Genomic DNA, 19878 nt, shown 5'->3' on the forward strand with positions numbered 1-19878 from the left:
AATGTGTAACATGCATCGGTTCATTAATTAATACATCGGTTCATTAATTAATGCATCGGTTCATGTTACACATAAATCACTAATAACCAACCGAAATTGTGCATAAAAAATTTTCTTGATAACTATACCATTTTCAACATAAAATTCTCATTGAATACCCACAAAATCTCACATGCAAGAATTCTAACCAACATAATAAGCATGGAGAAAGAGATTTGTCTAACTACACTACAAGAAAACTGTGCTCGAACCACACGATATAGTCACATGAAATTCACGTCACTAATAAAAGGCAGTTGTCACATGAAAAACACGCCGCTATAGTTAGAAAATAATAAAAAAATTAAACTTTAGCTGGTGAAATTTAGAATGTGTGTAAACCTTTTAGTGGCGTGCAAAAAACGCCGCTAATAAAAAATTTAAAATTGTCACGCTGGCAGCTAGTGAGGAGATAATCACGTCACAAAATATTTCAAATTAGTGTCATTGAAATCACGTCATAAAATTATGACCATTCTGGCACGTTGGCATCTAGTGATAAGATAATCATGTCGCAATGAATTTTGAATTGGTGACATGGGATTCACGATGCAACAACCAACAATCACTTTAATTGTGACGTGATATTCCCAATGCTGAAATGTTTATTTGTTAGACAGGTTGCAGCACCCCCACACTCCTCATGGACTCATTTTTTCTCTCCATATTTTGTGTTCTTCCCTCTCTGTTTCGTCTTCCTCCCAACCCTTTTCTCCTTTCATTTTCACAACTTCCTCATATTTTCATAACTTCCTCACCACTTTTGCAACAAGAATGTAAGTTTTGTTTACTAATTCAGCTTAATTGTTAAATTTCGTGAATGTAATTTTTCTCTTTTTTCATCAAGACATAAAATCATCTAGATTCAAGATTTATTTGGGAAGTTCATCAAGCTAAATGCTTAAAATTTACTTCAAGTTCACTCAATGCTCATTTTTGCACTGCGAAAAATACCCGAGTGTAAGGAAAGATCGAAATACATACAGAGTCGTCACTGGACTTTATTTATTCTAAAGGAAAGGGAACTCTCTCACTCTTATAGTAACACTAGTTATTGTTATTGCTATACACACTCATTTCTTCTCGTATATTTGCAGGGACGGTAATATTGACAAAAATGCTTGAATCGGAAAGAATGTTACCAAAAAAAACTCTCAAAGTTATGCTTTTAAAACTAATTTACATTAAAATACTACCAATTTTCTATATAAGAGAACAAATAAACCAAAAGTAATCCAAAAAAATAAATCTAGACCCCTTAAAACATGTAGTAAATTTGCTAATTGTATTATCTGCAGGGAGTACAAGATGCTAATTAATGTTTTAAAAATTGAGAAACCTTATTTAAATATACATTTTTTATTGTGTAGGTATATTTTCTGTGTACTTTTGAAATGTGTGCTAAGTATTGAAAGTAAAAAGTATTAAATTTAGAGATAGAAACATACAGTATCATAAATAGTATTAATATTTTGAATATAGTTGTTAAAAATTGTCCTTGAAACTTAAAAGTATGTAGAATGGATTTTATCAAAATTCTCTTTTGGGTGGGAAATGTTTCATTGAATAGCTACACCACTAATGTTGTCATTTATTTTCTTCCAACTTTTTTGAAAGGTTTCATTGAACCTAATTCATCTATTCTAACTAAAGCATGTGAATGCCGGTAGAAATAACCATATTTTTTTCCTTCTATTTTTATGGCATTGTATGCTTTGTGTATTGCATAGACTCTTAAAATTTTGCACTTAATTGAAAGACGTCTTAGTCGGTTGATGAAAGTGATTGCTTATAAACTTTTTTTAAGTTTTGATTTTCAAATTCAAACATGAGATTTTTTTTATGTAAAACAAAACAATAGCTCACCAATCTAAACTAAAGAGCTATAGTATAAATATGGTTCAATCAATGTATTTTCATAAGCAAAAGAGTTTAAATATAAGAGTAGTGTTATTTAAAACAATGTATCAACCTTATCAACCATAGTAAATTTCACGTGACAATATATTATATATGATTTTGCACACAAAAAAACATTAAATCAATAAAGTATAACAAAATATATAGTGAACAATCCAATACCATAAAATTTTATTGGTCATACTATCCAATACACAATTATGCAATGTTAGGTTTTATAAATTTAATTAAACTTAAATAAATTTGAATTTTGAATTAATTTTGCAAGAGGCATCAATAGTCGGCGTACCCATCTTTTTAATGAATACAAAATTAAGAACTCATCGACAAATAAATATTACATATTTTAACTTATCGAAAACAACAAAATTTTACTTCACGGTATATATTTGATCATAATATGCATCGTGACTACATGCAATTTCTAATATTCATCTGGGTGATCTGTTAAGCGATTGCGGCATTCATTAGGCAGACCACGAGCAAAACGTATAAAATCACGACAATAGTCATAAACAATCAATTTTGAATAAATCTCTTTGAGCTTCTTCCTTGTTTCACCATTAAGACCTTTATCTTCTCCGCCATTGAAACCTAAGCAATTATTTGATGGACTAGGCATGCACGCATTAGCACTGAAGTTTCTAAATCCAGCCGTGAATGGAGACTTTGACCAATCAATTTTCACTTGTCCCCCTCTTGTTGCCCATGAATCTCCATTCCATAGTGTTGTGTATAATTTCATTGGTTGCCTTGTTGGGAATGGAACACCAATGTTTTGTCTATTATGTATCACTCTTATGGGTATGTTATCCACCAATATTCTGCATAGATGCCAAACACATGATATAGTTATATGTATATATACATTGTTTGTTCCATATATTGAATTATATTTTTTTCATTGTTTTAGAAAGAATTTTTGTTATGGAGATCAAGATATTGTCACTTAGATCAAGGGACATAGATTAATGATAATGATAGAATCATGTAATCTTAGGATTTGGATTATGTGCGATGTGATTGTACGCAATCATCAATTTTGGTCAATTTGTTGAGGTTCTAATTCACATTGAATTTCTAATAGGTATTATTGATGGTTAATGTATTAAAATCTAGTATAATTTAATCTTGATTTTTGTGATATGTATTAACTCGGGTATTAGGTCTAGTAGAAATTAAGGTTAGACGGTGATCCAAAATTTGAATTCAACTGTGAGAGGCGCCACATTTAGTGGATGACATGTCTCGAATAAAATTATGTACCTTTAATGAAGGGAAATGTGAAACACCAAATAAAAAATATTTCTAATAAAGTTTATGAAAATTTACTTAAACAATGAAAAACTTACATTATGCGCTGAGGATTCCAATCAATAGAGTAAGTGTGAAAGTCGTTTGTGGGATCAAACCAAAGATAGAATTGTACCTCATGACCTCCATCACCATTGGCATAAAAATTGGTTGAGAGAATATATGGATCACCAGACAAGTTACCCAAAAATTCCATATCAATCTCATCATGGTGTGGTCCTTGAGAACTTAGCTGCATATATGCATATATGCGAAATTAAATAGCCATACAATAAGTAAAAGTTTCTTATATTATGCAATGTGTTATGTGTGTGCGCAACCATAATAGTAATAACTTGTTTTCCATATCTATAAGTTTTGCCACAATATAACGATTTGAATTGGCTAATGTCATAAATCTTACACATTCAAGTGGCTAGCTCATCGATGACAAGTTGAATCAAGATCAAACAATATATATTTCAAACTCAATATTTTTAGAATTTAAAATATCCAAATCTACTTGATTCATGCATTGTTTGACCTCGATCTAAGCGTCACCGATGTGCCAATTGTGTGAATTTTTAATTATAGGAAGTTGTAATATGCAATATAATGGTTTTATTAGTCTCTTTAACAACATCACAAACGTAATTTTGCCACATCAATCACATTTACCGAAATATTAAAATTTGGAATATATATGCAATTGTCATTTAAAACTATAACAAATGTGAATTAAGAGTTTGCATATATGAGTGTAGTTTTGTAACAAAGTACATACATAATATGCAGTGACAGTGCCTGCAGAGTTTCCTGGCACAAGTTTGATTTGCATATCAAATCGTCCAAACAAATATTCATTCTGAGTACCAATGCCAGAGCCAGAATATTTATCCATTGTAAGTGTCATACAATTGCCACCATCTTGTATGTTAGCCCTTTTATCTCCAAATAGAATGTTAAAATCAGTGTTGAAATTTCCTCCAAATGCAATTGTACTAAAGGTTAAGCATAAGCAAAGTAAGAGAAACACAGAGTTATTAGCATATGAAGAAACCATAATTAACTAATGTTTCACTTTGTGTAAATTGATAAATTAAAATTTTGAAAAGGGTTATTTAAATTGAAGTTGGTGTCATATTTTGTGTAAAACGCAACGGATTTAGATCAATTTAGTTGTCTGAAGCTCAATGTTACAACGACAACTCACAAGTCACTGTTATTGTTGAAAGTCACACCTCAATTTTATTAACAAAATTTTTTTATGGCAAAAATATTTGTTCCTTTTAAGCCTTGTTTGAATGCTTAATGTTGAAAAGTTGGATTCAAGTCAAAAGCCCAAAATAGGGAAATATTATACTTGAGAGATAAATATCATGGAAGGGGTTCTTAGCACATTAAAATACCATGGAAGGGAAATATTAACACATTAAAATAAAATAAAAGTACATGTTGAGAAATCGTTCTCCAAAAGTTATCTTTTTACTTATATGATTAAGTAAAATTTATGTTTAGCTACTACAATAAAATATAGTTAGTTACTATAAATAAGTTTATTTGTATAAAATTAGGAGAAATATAATAATAAAAAGATGATTACATGTTTGATACATTTATTTTGTCTTATTTTGGCACTTATGACATCCTAAATATTTTACAGAGATATTTAGTTTTTTTTTGAAAATATATACAAAGTCAATTATTGATGAAATTTAAGTCTTTTTGTATAAGAATAAATTTAAATCTTTAAAGTGTTGTAGATTTAAAAAAATATATTTATTGAATAGATATTATTAATCTTTATGTTTTGTGTTCCTTTAATTTATATTTTATATAAGTAAAATATCGTGATTTATTTTGTTGATATAATATATTTTGGGTTAAATATATTTTAGGTCCTCTTAAAATATTTACTTTCATTTTTAGTCTCTCTATATATTTTCTCTTTTCAGTTTTAGTATATTCTTTTTTATAACAGTTCGTATTGCATGTTCCAACTGACTTCTTTTGAAGACCTGTCATTAATAAGATCTTAAAATATCATTAGCTTAAAAATTAACTATTTAATCTTTAATTTTTATTAGTTTACATCTAACTTCAGCTCATTCACAAATTACTTTATCATGAGGCATCAAAATGTTAAATTGAGTGTTACCTAAAAAACTACTATTCGTCAAAGCACAATTAACATCAAATCTAGAAATTAATTATCGTAACGATTCAACCACATCACAACGGTCACACAAAAAAAGAGAATCTAAATTAATAGTCTCACTGACCAAAAAATGGTATATCTTCAAAATAGACATAGTGTTACGAATAGATCAAAAACATTACATTACGAGGAAAATTTTCGTGCAAAATATATAACATTATCTTTATACTCGTAATTTCTAGATAAATGATTTGAAATAGTTAACAATCCTCAAAAATACCGACAAATTAATCAATATTATCTTTTTCTGTTTTTTAGGCCTAAAATTTCATTATTTTATAGAGGATAAAGAAAATTCCATAATTAAAAATTAAAAAATATTGTTAATTTTTTTATGAATGATTCATGTCTTATCTAATTAGCATAGTCATCAAAATTAATATGGGGATGCTTTCTCCCATAGTCTTTTATCTTAAATAGATTTGTCATTAGTTAAGAGAATGGTAAAATGACTCCCTCTCTCTGTAAAAAAATAATTGTATTTAATTTTTGAAATTATCCATTTGAATGTAAAATTTAGCGGCAACAAAAAACTTGTACTTTCAAAATATTTTCTCCAGTTTAACTAAGTACTAGGTACATTAAAATTACAAACAACTCTGTTCGAATTAAAACATCAAAATGTATTAAATCATTACGCATAAAGTACATCACAATAAATCCAACAAAAAATCAAATACATAATAAGTTTGATAATTCATAAACAGATTTAAATGGAAATTTTAGAGAAAAACTAATTGTTCAATTCTCAAGATCACTTGACAGCCTTCCTACCCTTTATAGATTCCTTATTTGAAAACAAAATGTGAGGAGTGTGACAATCACTTTGTCTCGGCGAGTTCCTACTAACCTAAGACATAATGGGAACCTAATTTTTAATTAGTTATCATAATTTCCATCGATTTATTGATCTAAACATAATTCTTAGCCCCCCTGAATGTCATAGCATAATAATGAATGTATCATTATTTCACACTATTATTGTCCTGTTCATTTGAAATGATATACACTATGAGGTGAGTTGTCTCAGAGGTCTATTGTATTTGACTGATATAGGATGCAAATCAGTCTCCTTCCTAGCTTTCCTAGCTTAACATCGTCGTAAATGGATTCCAAAAGGTCTGTCGGAGTCCCATGTAGCATTAGCTAAATAACATAATCAAAATGAGTATTTATTGTGCACATAGATTAACACTTCATGATGGGGAATATCTCTTTGATCAACTGATATATTCTAAGAATCCATTAGATAAACTAATGATCCTCTAATCTTGAATCTTATAATTCCCTTGGCTGTAATCTTTTAAATATCTTTTGATCCTAGATTGAGGTTTTCCAATATCTAAGTGAGTTTGTGACCCCTTATCTATAAAACTTGATTAAATAATACAGATCAAAGAAGTATTAAAATCATGATTATTACATTGGTGGAGTTAATATATTATTGATTAAGTTTCTGCAAGTTTTAAGAACAAAAATTCTAAATATTTATCATCATGCACCCGTTCATCTTACCTATACACCGCTCCATTTATATTCTAGATAATATGCATTGGTTCATTAATTAATGAACTAGTTCACATTGCAGTCTCGAAAAATATGCATCGGTTCATTAGTTAATGAATTGGTTCATGTTCAGGTTTTGACAAACGTGCACCAGTTCATTATTTAATGAACTGGTTCATTATTGACAATTTTTCAAATATTGCAAGTCAATGTGTAACATGCATCGGTTCATTAATTAATACATCGGTTCATTAATTAATGCATCGGTTCATGTTACACATAAATCACTAATAACCAACCGAAATTGTGCATAAAAAATTTTCTTGATAACTATACCATTTTCAACATAAAATTCTCATTGAATACCCACAAAATCTCACATGCAAGAATTCTAACCAACATAATAAGCATGGAGAAAGAGATTTGTCTAACTACACTACAAGAAAACTGTGCTCGAACCACACGATATAGTCACATGAAATTCACGTCACTAATAAAAGGCAGTTGTCACATGAAAAACACGCCGCTATAGTTAGAAAATAATAAAAAAATTAAACTTTAGCTGGTGAAATTTAGAATGTGTGTAAACCTTTTAGTGGCGTGCAAAAAACGCCGCTAATAAAAAATTTAAAATTGTCACGCTGGCAGCTAGTGAGGAGATAATCACGTCACAAAATATTTCAAATTAGTGTCATTGAAATCACGTCATAAAATTATGACCATTCTGGCACGTTGGCATCTAGTGATAAGATAATCATGTCGCAATGAATTTTGAATTGGTGACATGGGATTCACGATGCAACAACCAACAATCACTTTAATTGTGACGTGATATTCCCAATGCTGAAATGTTTATTTGTTAGACAGGTTGCAGCACCCCCACACTCCTCATGGACTCATTTTTTCTCTCCATATTTTGTGTTCTTCCCTCTCTGTTTCGTCTTCCTCCCAACCCTTTTCTCCTTTCATTTTCACAACTTCCTCATATTTTCATAACTTCCTCACCACTTTTGCAACAAGAATGTAAGTTTTGTTTACTAATTCAGCTTAATTGTTAAATTTCGTGAATGTAATTTTTCTCTTTTTTCATCAAGACATAAAATCATCTAGATTCAAGATTTATTTGGGAAGTTCATCAAGCTAAATGCTTAAAATTTACTTCAAGTTCACTCAATGCTCATTTTTGCACTGCGAAAAATACCCGAGTGTAAGGAAAGATCGAAATACATACAGAGTCGTCACTGGACTTTATTTATTCTAAAGGAAAGGGAACTCTCTCACTCTTATAGTAACACTAGTTATTGTTATTGCTATACACACTCATTTCTTCTCGTATATTTGCAGGGACGGTAATATTGACAAAAATGCTTGAATCGGAAAGAATGTTACCAAAAAAAACTCTCAAAGTTATGCTTTTAAAACTAATTTACATTAAAATACTACCAATTTTCTATATAAGAGAACAAATAAACCAAAAGTAATCCAAAAAAATAAATCTAGACCCCTTAAAACATGTAGTAAATTTGCTAATTGTATTATCTACAGGGAGTACAAGATGCTAATTAATGTTTTAAAAATTGAGAAACCTTATTTAAATATACATTTTTTATTGTGTAGGTATATTTTCTGTGTACTTTTGAAATGTGTGCTAAGTATTGAAAGTAAAAAGTATTAAATTTAGAGATAGAAACATACAGTATCATAAATAGTATTAATATTTTGAATATAGTTGTTAAAAATTGTCCTTGAAACTTAAAAGTATGTAGAATGGATTTTATCAAAATTCTCTTTTGGGTGGGAAATGTTTCATTGAATAGCTACACCACTAATGTTGTCATTTATTTTCTTCCAACTTTTTTGAAAGGTTTCATTGAACCTAATTCATCTATTCTAACTAAAGCATGTGAATGCCGGTAGAAATAACCATATTTTTTTCCTTCTATTTTTATGGCATTGTATGCTTTGTGTATTGCATAGACTCTTAAAATTTTGCACTTAATTGAAAGACGTCTTAGTCGGTTGATGAAAGTGATTGCTTATAAACTTTTTTTAAGTTTTGATTTTCAAATTCAAACATGAGATTTTTTTTATGTAAAACAAAACAATAGCTCACCAATCTAAACTAAAGAGCTATAGTATAAATATGGTTCAATCAATGTATTTTCATAAGCAAAAGAGTTTAAATATAAGAGTAGTGTTATTTAAAACAATGTATCAACCTTATCAACCATAGTAAATTTCACGTGACAATATATTATATATGATTTTGCACACAAAAAAACATTAAATCAATAAAGTATAACAAAATATATAGTGAACAATCCAATACCATAAAATTTTATTGGTCATACTATCCAATACACAATTATGCAATGTTAGGTTTTATAAATTTAATTAAACTTAAATAAATTTGAATTTTGAATTAATTTTGCAAGAGGCATCAATAGTCGGCGTACCCATCTTTTTAATGAATACAAAATTAAGAACTCATCGACAAATAAATATTACATATTTTAACTTATCGAAAACAACAAAATTTTTACTTCACGGTATATATTTGATCATAATATGCATCGTGACTACATGCAATTTCTAATATTCATCTGGGTGATCTGTTAAGCGATTGCGGCATTCATTAGGCAGACCACGAGCAAAACGTATAAAATCACGACAATAGTCATAAACAATCAATTTTGAATAAATCTCTTTGAGCTTCTTCCTTGTTTCACCATTAAGACCTTTATCTTCTCCGCCATTGAAACCTAAGCAATTATTTGATGGACTAGGCATGCACGCATTAGCACTGAAGTTTCTAAATCCAGCCGTGAATGGAGACTTTGACCAATCAATTTTCACTTGTCCCCCTCTTGTTGCCCATGAATCTCCATTCCATAGTGTTGTGTATAATTTCATTGGTTGCCTTGTTGGGAATGGAACACCAATGTTTTGTCTATTATGTATCACTCTTATGGGTATGTTATCCACCAATATTCTGCATAGATGCCAAACACATGATATAGTTATATGTATATATACATTGTTTGTTCCATATATTGAATTATATTTTTTTCATTGTTTTAGAAAGAATTTTTGTTATGGAGATCAAGATATTGTCACTTAGATCAAGGGACATAGATTAATGATAATGATAGAATCATGTAATCTTAGGATTTGGATTATGTGCGATGTGATTGTACGCAATCATCAATTTTGGTCAATTTGTTGAGGTTCTAATTCACATTGAATTTCTAATAGGTATTATTGATGGTTAATGTATTAAAATCTAGTATAATTTAATCTTGATTTTTGTGATATGTATTAACTCGGGTATTAGGTCTAGTAGAAATTAAGGTTAGACGGTGATCCAAAATTTGAATTCAACTGTGAGAGGCGCCACATTTAGTGGATGACATGTCTCGAATAAAATTATGTACCTTTAATGAAGGGAAATGTGAAACACCAAATAAAAAATATTTCTAATAAAGTTTATGAAAATTTACTTAAACAATGAAAAACTTACATTATGCGCTGAGGATTCCAATCAATAGAGTAAGTGTGAAAGTCGTTTGTGGGATCAAACCAAAGATAGAATTGTACCTCATGACCTCCATCACCATTGGCATAAAAATTGGTTGAGAGAATATATGGATCACCAGACAAGTTACCCAAAAATTCCATATCAATCTCATCATGGTGTGGTCCTTGAGAACTTAGCTGCATATATGCATATATGCGAAATTAAATAGCCATACAATAAGTAAAAGTTTCTTATATTATGCAATGTGTTATGTGTGTGCGCAACCATAATAGTAATAACTTGTTTTCCATATCTATAAGTTTTGCCACAATATAACGATTTGAATTGGCTAATGTCATAAATCTTACACATTCAAGTGGCTAGCTCATCGATGACAAGTTGAATCAAGATCAAACAATATATATTTCAAACTCAATATTTTTAGAATTTAAAATATCCAAATCTACTTGATTCATGCATTGTTTGACCTCGATCTAAGCGTCACCGATGTGCCAATTGTGTGAATTTTTAATTATAGGAAGTTGTAATATGCAATATAATGGTTTTATTAGTCTCTTTAACAACATCACAAACGTAATTTTGCCACATCAATCACATTTACCGAAATATTAAAATTTGGAATATATATGCAATTGTCATTTAAAACTATAACAAATGTGAATTAAGAGTTTGCATATATGAGTGTAGTTTTGTAACAAAGTACATACATAATATGCAGTGACAGTGCCTGCAGAGTTTCCTGGCACAAGTTTGATTTGCATATCAAATCGTCCAAACAAATATTCATTCTGAGTACCAATGCCAGAGCCAGAATATTTATCCATTGTAAGTGTCATACAATTGCCACCATCTTGTATGTTAGCCCTTTTATCTCCAAATAGAATGTTAAAATCAGTGTTGAAATTTCCTCCAAATGCAATTGTACTAAAGGTTAAGCATAAGCAAAGTAAGAGAAACACAGAGTTATTAGCATATGAAGAAACCATAATTAACTAATGTTTCACTTTGTGTAAATTGATAAATTAAAATTTTGAAAAGGGTTATTTAAATTGAAGTTGGTGTCATATTTTGTGTAAAACGCAACGGATTTAGATCAATTTAGTTGTCTGAAGCTCAATGTTACAACGACAACTCACAAGTCACTGTTATTGTTGAAAGTCACACCTCAATTTTATTAACAAAATTTTTTTATGGCAAAAATATTTGTTCCTTTTAAGCCTTGTTTGAATGCTTAATGTTGAAAAGTTGGATTCAAGTCAAAAGCCCAAAATAGGGAAATATTATACTTGAGAGATAAATATCATGGAAGGGGTTCTTAGCACATTAAAATACCATGGAAGGGAAATATTAACACATTAAAATAAAATAAAAGTACATGTTGAGAAATCGTTCTCCAAAAGTTATCTTTTTACTTATATGATTAAGTAAAATTTATGTTTAGCTACTACAATAAAATATAGTTAGTTACTATAAATAAGTTTATTTGTATAAAATTAGGAGAAATATAATAATAAAAAGATGATTACATGTTTGATACATTTATTTTGTCTTATTTTGGCACTTATGACATCCTAAATATTTTACAGAGATATTTAGTTTTTTTTTGAAAATATATACAAAGTCAATTATTGATGAAATTTAAGTCTTTTTGTATAAGAATAAATTTAAATCTTTAAAGTGTTGTAGATTTAAAAAAATATATTTATTGAATAGATATTATTAATCTTTATGTTTTGTGTTCCTTTAATTTATATTTTATATAAGTAAAATATCGTGATTTATTTTGTTGATATAATATATTTTGGGTTAAATATATTTTAGGTCCTCTTAAAATATTTACTTTCATTTTTAGTCTCTCTATATATTTTCTCTTTTCAGTTTTAGTATATTCTTTTTTATAACAGTTCGTATTGCATGTTCCAACTGACTTCTTTTGAAGACCTGTCATTAATAAGATCTTAAAATATCATTAGCTTAAAAATTAACTATTTAATCTTTAATTTTTATTAGTTTACATCTAACTTCAGCTCATTCACAAATTACTTTATCATGAGGCATCAAAATGTTAAATTGAGTGTTACCTAAAAAACTACTATTCGTCAAAGCACAATTAACATCAAATCTAGAAATTAATTATCGTAACGATTCAACCACATCACAACGGTCACACAAAAAAAGAGAATCTAAATTAATAGTCTCACTGACCAAAAAATGGTATATCTTCAAAATAGACATAGTGTTACGAATAGATCAAAAACATTACATTACGAGGAAAATTTTCGTGCAAAATATATAACATTATCTTTATACTCGTAATTTCTAGATAAATGATTTGAAATAGTTAACAATCCTCAAAAATACCGACAAATTAATCAATATTATCTTTTTCTGTTTTTTAGGCCTAAAATTTCATTATTTTATAGAGGATAAAGAAAATTCCATAATTAAAAATTAAAAAATATTGTTAATTTTTTTATGAATGATTCATGTCTTATCTAATTAGCATAGTCATCAAAATTAATATGGGGATGCTTTCTCCCATAGTCTTTTATCTTAAATAGATTTGTCATTAGTTAAGAGAATGGTAAAATGACTCCCTCTCTCTGTAAAAAAATAATTGTATTTAATTTTTGAAATTATCCATTTGAATGTAAAATTTAGCGGCAACAAAAAACTTGTACTTTCAAAATATTTTCTCCAGTTTAACTAAGTACTAGGTACATTAAAATTACAAACAACTCTGTTCGAATTAAAACATCAAAATGTATTAAATCATTACGCATAAAGTACATCACAATAAATCCAACAAAAAATCAAATACATAATAAGTTTGATAATTCATAAACAGATTTAAATGGAAATTTTAGAGAAAAACTAATTGTTCAATTCTCAAGATCACTTGACAGCCTTCCTACCCTTTATAGATTCCTTATTTGAAAACAAAATGTGAGGAGTGTGACAATCACTTTGTCTCGGCGAGTTCCTACTAACCTAAGACATAATGGGAACCTAATTTTTAATTAGTTATCATAATTTCCATCGATTTATTGATCTAAACATAATTCTTAGCCCCCCTGAATGTCATAGCATAATAATGAATGTATCATTATTTCACACTATTATTGTCCTGTTCATTTGAAATGATATACACTATGAGGTGAGTTGTCTCAGAGGTCTATTGTATTTGACTGATATAGGATGCAAATCAGTCTCCTTCCTAGCTTTCCTAGCTTAACATCGTCGTAAATGGATTCCAAAAGGTCTGTCGGAGTCCCATGTAGCATTAGCTAAATAACATAATCAAAATGAGTATTTATTGTGCACATAGATTAACACTTCATGATGGGGAATATCTCTTTGATCAACTGATATATTCTAAGAATCCATTAGATAAACTAATGATCCTCTAATCTTGAATCTTATAATTCCCTTGGCTGTAATCTTTTAAATATCTTTTGATCCTAGATTGAGGTTTTCCAATATCTAAGTGAGTTTGTGACCCCTTATCTATAAAACTTGATTAAATAATACAGATCAAAGAAGTATTAAAATCATGATTATTACATTGGTGGAGTTAATATATTATTGATTAAGTTTCTGCAAGTTTTAAGAACAAAAATTCTAAATATTTATCATCATGCACCCGTTCATCTTACCTATACACCGCTCCATTTATATTCTAGATAATATGCATTGGTTCATTAATTAATGAACTAGTTCACATTGCAGTCTCGAAAAATATGCATCGGTTCATTAGTTAATGAATTGGTTCATGTTCAGGTTTTGACAAACGTGCACCAGTTCATTATTTAATGAACTGGTTCATTATTGACAATTTTTCAAATATTGCAAGTCAATGTGTAACATGCATCGGTTCATTAATTAATACATCGGTTCATTAATTAATGCATCGGTTCATGTTACACATAAATCACTAATAACCAACCGAAATTGTGCATAAAAAATTTTCTTGATAACTATACCATTTTCAACATAAAATTCTCATTGAATACCCACAAAATCTCACATGCAAGAATTCTAACCAACATAATAAGCATGGAGAAAGAGATTTGTCTAACTACACTACAAGAAAACTGTGCTCGAACCACACGATATAGTCACATGAAATTCACGTCACTAATAAAAGGCAGTTGTCACATGAAAAACACGCCGCTATAGTTAGAAAATAATAAAAAAATTAAACTTTAGCTGGTGAAATTTAGAATGTGTGTAAACCTTTTAGTGGCGTGCAAAAAACGCCGCTAATAAAAAATTTAAAATTGTCACGCTGGCAGCTAGTGAGGAGATAATCACGTCACAAAATATTTCAAATTAGTGTCATTGAAATCACGTCATAAAATTATGACCATTCTGGCACGTTGGCATCTAGTGATAAGATAATCATGTCGCAATGAATTTTGAATTGGTGACATGGGATTCACGATGCAACAACCAACAATCACTTTAATTGTGACGTGATATTCCCAATGCTGAAATGTTTATTTGTTAGACAGGTTGCAGCACCCCCACACTCCTCATGGACTCATTTTTTCTCTCCATATTTTGTGTTCTTCCCTCTCTGTTTCGTCTTCCTCCCAACCCTTTTCTCCTTTCATTTTCACAACTTCCTCATATTTTCATAACTTCCTCACCACTTTTGCAACAAGAATGTAAGTTTTGTTTACTAATTCAGCTTAATTGTTAAATTTCGTGAATGTAATTTTTCTCTTTTTTCATCAAGACATAAAATCATCTAGATTCAAGATTTATTTGGGAAGTTCATCAAGCTAAATGCTTAAAATTTACTTCAAGTTCACTCAATGCTCATTTTTGCACTGCGAAAAATACCCGAGTGTAAGGAAAGATCGAAATACATACAGAGTCGTCACTGGACTTTATTTATTCTAAAGGAAAGGGAACTCTCTCACTCTTATAGTAACACTAGTTATTGTTATTGCTATACACACTCATTTCTTCTCGTATATTTGCAGGGACGGTAATATTGACAAAAATGCTTGAATCGGAAAGAATGTTACCAAAAAAAACTCTCAAAGTTATGCTTTTAAAACTAATTTACATTAAAATACTACCAATTTTCTATATAAGAGAACAAATAAACCAAAAGTAATCCAAAAAAATAAATCTAGACCCCTTAAAACATGTAGTAAATTTGCTAATTGTATTATCTACAGGGAGTACAAGATGCTAATTAATGTTTTAAAAATTGAGAAACCTTATTTAAATATACATTTTTTATTGTGTAGGTATATTTTCTGTGTACTTTTGAAATGTGTGCTAAGTATTGAAAGTAAAAAGTATTAAATTTAGAGATAGAAACATACAGTATCATAAATAGTATTAATATTTTGAATATAGTTGTTAAAAATTGTCCTTGAAACTTAAAAGTATGTAGAATGGATTTTATCAAAATTCTCTTTTGGGTGGGAAATGTTTCATTGAATAGCTACACCACTAATGTTGTCATTTATTTTCTTCCAACTTTTTTGAAAGGTTTCATTGAACCTAATTCATCTATTCTAACTAAAGCATGTGAATGCCGGTAGAAATAACCATATTTTTTTCCTTCTATTTTTATGGCATTGTATGCTTTGTGTATTGCATAGACTCTTAAAATTTTGCACTTAATTGAAAGACGTCTTAGTCGGTTGATGAAAGTGATTGCTTATAAACTTTTTTTAAGTTTTGATTTTCAAATTCAAACATGAGATTTTTTTTATGTAAAACAAAACAATAGCTCACCAATCTAAACTAAAGAGCTATAGTATAAATATGGTTCAATCAATGTATTTTCATAAGCAAAAGAGTTTAAATATAAGAGTAGTGTTATTTAAAACAATGTATCAACCTTATCAACCATAGTAAATTTCACGTGACAATATATTATATATGATTTTGCACACAAAAAAACATTAAATCAATAAAGTATAACAAAATATATAGTGAACAATCCAATACCATAAAATTTTATTGGTCATACTATCCAATACACAATTATGCAATGTTAGGTTTTATAAATTTAATTAAACTTAAATAAATTTGAATTTTGAATTAATTTTGCAAGAGGCATCAATAGTCGGCGTACCCATCTTTTTAATGAATACAAAATTAAGAACTCATCGACAAATAAATATTACATATTTTAACTTATCGAAAACAACAAAATTTTTACTTCACGGTATATATTTGATCATAATATGCATCGTGACTACATGCAATTTCTAATATTCATCTGGGTGATCTGTTAAGCGATTGCGGCATTCATTAGGCAGACCACGAGCAAAACGTATAAAATCACGACAATAGTCATAAACAATCAATTTTGAATAAATCTCTTTGAGCTTCTTCCTTGTTTCACCATTAAGACCTTTATCTTCTCCGCCATTGAAACCTAAGCAATTATTTGATGGACTAGGCATGCACGCATTAGCACTGAAGTTTCTAAATCCAGCCGTGAATGGAGACTTTGACCAATCAATTTTCACTTGTCCCCCTCTTGTTGCCCATGAATCTCCATTCCATAGTGTTGTGTATAATTTCATTGGTTGCCTTGTTGGGAATGGAACACCAATGTTTTGTCTATTATGTATCACTCTTATGGGTATGTTATCCACCAATATTCTGCATAGATGCCAAACACATGATATAGTTATATGTATATATACATTGTTTGTTCCATATATTGAATTATATTTTTTTCATTGTTTTAGAAAGAATTTTTGTTATGGAGATCAAGATATTGTCACTTAGATCAAGGGACATAGATTAATGATAATGATAGAATCATGTAATCTTAGGATTTGGATTATGTGCGATGTGATTGTACGCAATCATCAATTTTGGTCAATTTGTTGAGGTTCTAATTCACATTGAATTTCTAATAGGTATTATTGATGGTTAATGTATTAAAATCTAGTATAATTTAATCTTGATTTTTGTGATATGTATTAACTCGGGTATTAGGTCTAGTAGAAATTAAGGTTAGACGGTGATCCAAAATTTGAATTCAACTGTGAGAGGCGCCACATTTAGTGGATGACATGTCTCGAATAAAATTATGTACCTTTAATGAAGGGAAATGTGAAACACCAAATAAAAAATATTTCTAATAAAGTTTATGAAAATTTACTTAAACAATGAAAAACTTACATTATGCGCTGAGGATTCCAATCAATAGAGTAAGTGTGAAAGTCGTTTGTGGGATCAAACCAAAGATAGAATTGTACCTCATGACCTCCATCACCATTGGCATAAAAATTGGTTGAGAGAATATATGGATCACCAGACAAGTTACCCAAAAATTCCATATCAATCTCATCATGGTGTGGTCCTTGAGAACTTAGCTGCATATATGCATATATGCGAAATTAAATAGCCATACAATAAGTAAAAGTTTCTTATATTATGCAATGTGTTATGTGTGTGCGCAACCATAATAGTAATAACTTGTTTTCCATATCTATAAGTTTTGCCACAATATAACGATTTGAATTGGCTAATGTCATAAATCTTACACATTCAAGTGGCTAGCTCATCGATGACAAGTTGAATCAAGATCAAACAATATATATTTCAAACTCAATATTTTTAGAATTTAAAATATCCAAATCTACTTGATTCATGCATTGTTTGACCTCGATCTAAGCGTCACCGATGTGCCAATTGTGTGAATTTTTAATTATAGGAAGTTGTAATATGCAATATAATGGTTTTATTAGTCTCTTTAACAACATCACAAACGTAATTTTGCCACATCAATCACATTTACCGAAATATTAAAATTTGGAATATATATGCAATTGTCATTTAAAACTATAACAAATGTGAATTAAGAGTTTGCATATATGAGTGTAGTTTTGTAACAAAGTACATACATAATATGCAGTGACAGTGCCTGCAGAGTTTCCTGGCACAAGTTTGATTTGCATATCAAATCGTCCAAACAAATATTCATTCTGAGTACCAATGCCAGAGCCAGAATATTTATCCATTGTAAGTGTCATACAATTGCCACCATCTTGTATGTTAGCCCTTTTATCTCCAAATAGAATGTTAAAATCAGTGTTGAAATTTCCTCCAAATGCAATTGTACTAAAGGTTAAGCATAAGCAAAGTAAGAGAAACACAGAGTTATTAGCATATGAAGAAACCATAATTAACTAATGTTTCACTTTGTGTAAATTGATAAATTAAAATTTTGAAAAGGGTTATTTAAATTGAAGTTGGTGTCATATTTTGTGTAAAACGCAACGGATTTAGATCAATTTAGTTGTCTGAAGCTCAATGTTACAACGACAACTCACAAGTCACTGTTATTGTTGAAAGTCACACCTCAATTTTATTAACAAAATTTTTTTATGGCAAAAATATTTGTTCCTTTTAAGCCTTGTTTGAATGCTTAATGTTGAAAAGTTGGATTCAAGTCAAAAGCCCAAAATAGGGAAATATTATACTTGAGAGATAAATATCATGGAAGGGGTTCTTAGCACATTAAAATACCATGGAAGGGAAATATTAACACATTAAAATAAAATAAAAGTACATGTTGAGAAATCGTTCTCCAAAAGTTATCTTTTTACTTATATGATTAAGTAAAATTTATGTTTAGCTACTACAATAAAATATAGTTAGTTACTATAAATAAGTTTATTTGTATAAAATTAGGAGAAATATAATAATAAAAAGATGATTACATGTTTGATACATTTATTTTGTCTTATTTTGGCACTTATGACATCCTAAATATTTTACAGAGATATTTAGTTTTTTTTTGAAAATATATACAAAGTCAATTATTGATGAAATTTAAGTCTTTTTGTATAAGAATAAATTTAAATCTTTAAAGTGTTGTAGATTTAAAAAAATATATTTATTGAATAGATATTATTAATCTTTATGTTTTGTGTTCCTTTAATTTATATTTTATATAAGTAAAATATCGTGATTTATTTTGTTGATATAATATATTTTGGGTTAAATATATTTTAGGTCCTCTTAAAATATTTACTTTCATTTTTAGTCTCTCTATATATTTTCTCTTTTCAGTTTTAGTATATTCTTTTTTATAACAGTTCGTATTGCATGTTCCAACTGACTTCTTTTGAAGACCTGTCATTAATAAGATCTTAAAATATCATTAGCTTAAAAATTAACTATTTAATCTTTAATTTTTATTAGTTTACATCTAACTTCAGCTCATTCACAAATTACTTTATCATGAGGCATCAAAATGTTAAATTGAGTGTTACCTAAAAAACTACTATTCGTCAAAGCACAATTAACATCAAATCTAGAAATTAATTATCGTAACGATTCAACCACATCACAACGGTCACACAAAAAAAGA

The 19878-nt window shown here is 29.0% G+C and overlaps 3 protein-coding genes across 3 annotated transcripts; all 3 read right to left on the minus strand.

Moving 5' to 3' along the window:
• Positions 1–2383: 2383 nt before the first annotated feature.
• Positions 2384–4315, minus strand: LOC127114179 (xyloglucan endotransglucosylase protein 1). The gene is made up of 3 exons (XM_051046536.1): positions 4037–4315; positions 3312–3505; positions 2384–2783 (listed from the first exon to the last, which is right to left on the minus strand). The coding sequence occupies exons 1-3, from the start codon at positions 4313–4315 to the stop codon at positions 2384–2386; spliced, it is 873 nt and encodes a 290-aa protein (XP_050902493.1).
• A 5253-nt stretch (positions 4316–9568) lies between these two features.
• Positions 9569–11500, minus strand: LOC127114180 (xyloglucan endotransglucosylase protein 1). Its single transcript, XM_051046537.1, has 3 exons — positions 11222–11500; positions 10497–10690; positions 9569–9968 (listed from the first exon to the last, which is right to left on the minus strand). Exons 1-3 carry the CDS (start codon positions 11498–11500, stop codon positions 9569–9571), a joined length of 873 nt encoding a protein of 290 aa, XP_050902494.1.
• A 5253-nt stretch (positions 11501–16753) lies between these two features.
• On the minus strand, positions 16754–18685 carry LOC127114181 (xyloglucan endotransglucosylase protein 1). Its single transcript, XM_051046538.1, has 3 exons — positions 18407–18685; positions 17682–17875; positions 16754–17153 (listed from the first exon to the last, which is right to left on the minus strand). Exons 1-3 carry the CDS (start codon positions 18683–18685, stop codon positions 16754–16756), a joined length of 873 nt encoding a protein of 290 aa, XP_050902495.1.
• Positions 18686–19878: the final 1193 nt, after the last annotated feature.

The sequence above is a fragment of the Lathyrus oleraceus genome, unplaced genomic scaffold (assembly GCF_024323335.1).
Source record: "Lathyrus oleraceus cultivar Zhongwan6 unplaced genomic scaffold, CAAS_Psat_ZW6_1.0 chrUn0412, whole genome shotgun sequence".
Classification (NCBI taxonomy): Eukaryota; Viridiplantae; Streptophyta; class Magnoliopsida; order Fabales; family Fabaceae; genus Lathyrus; species Lathyrus oleraceus.

Bases quoted from the DNA above. Each gene is read 5' to 3' on its own strand.
- LOC127114179 (XM_051046536.1), bottom strand. From the start codon at position 4,315: ATGGTTTCTTCATATGCTAATAACTCTGTGTTTCTCTTACTTTGCTTA. The intron at 3,506-4,036 runs GTATGTACTTTG...GCATATATGCAG, and splicing joins GCACTGTCACTGCATATTAT to CTAAGTTCTCAAGGACCACA. The intron at 2,784-3,311 runs GTAAGTTTTTCA...GCATCTATGCAG, and splicing joins TGGAATCCTCAGCGCATAAT to AATATTGGTGGATAACATAC.
- LOC127114180 (XM_051046537.1), bottom strand. From the start codon at position 11,500: ATGGTTTCTTCATATGCTAATAACTCTGTGTTTCTCTTACTTTGCTTA. The intron at 10,691-11,221 runs GTATGTACTTTG...GCATATATGCAG, and splicing joins GCACTGTCACTGCATATTAT to CTAAGTTCTCAAGGACCACA. The intron at 9,969-10,496 runs GTAAGTTTTTCA...GCATCTATGCAG, and splicing joins TGGAATCCTCAGCGCATAAT to AATATTGGTGGATAACATAC.
- LOC127114181 (XM_051046538.1), bottom strand. From the start codon at position 18,685: ATGGTTTCTTCATATGCTAATAACTCTGTGTTTCTCTTACTTTGCTTA. The intron at 17,876-18,406 runs GTATGTACTTTG...GCATATATGCAG, and splicing joins GCACTGTCACTGCATATTAT to CTAAGTTCTCAAGGACCACA. The intron at 17,154-17,681 runs GTAAGTTTTTCA...GCATCTATGCAG, and splicing joins TGGAATCCTCAGCGCATAAT to AATATTGGTGGATAACATAC.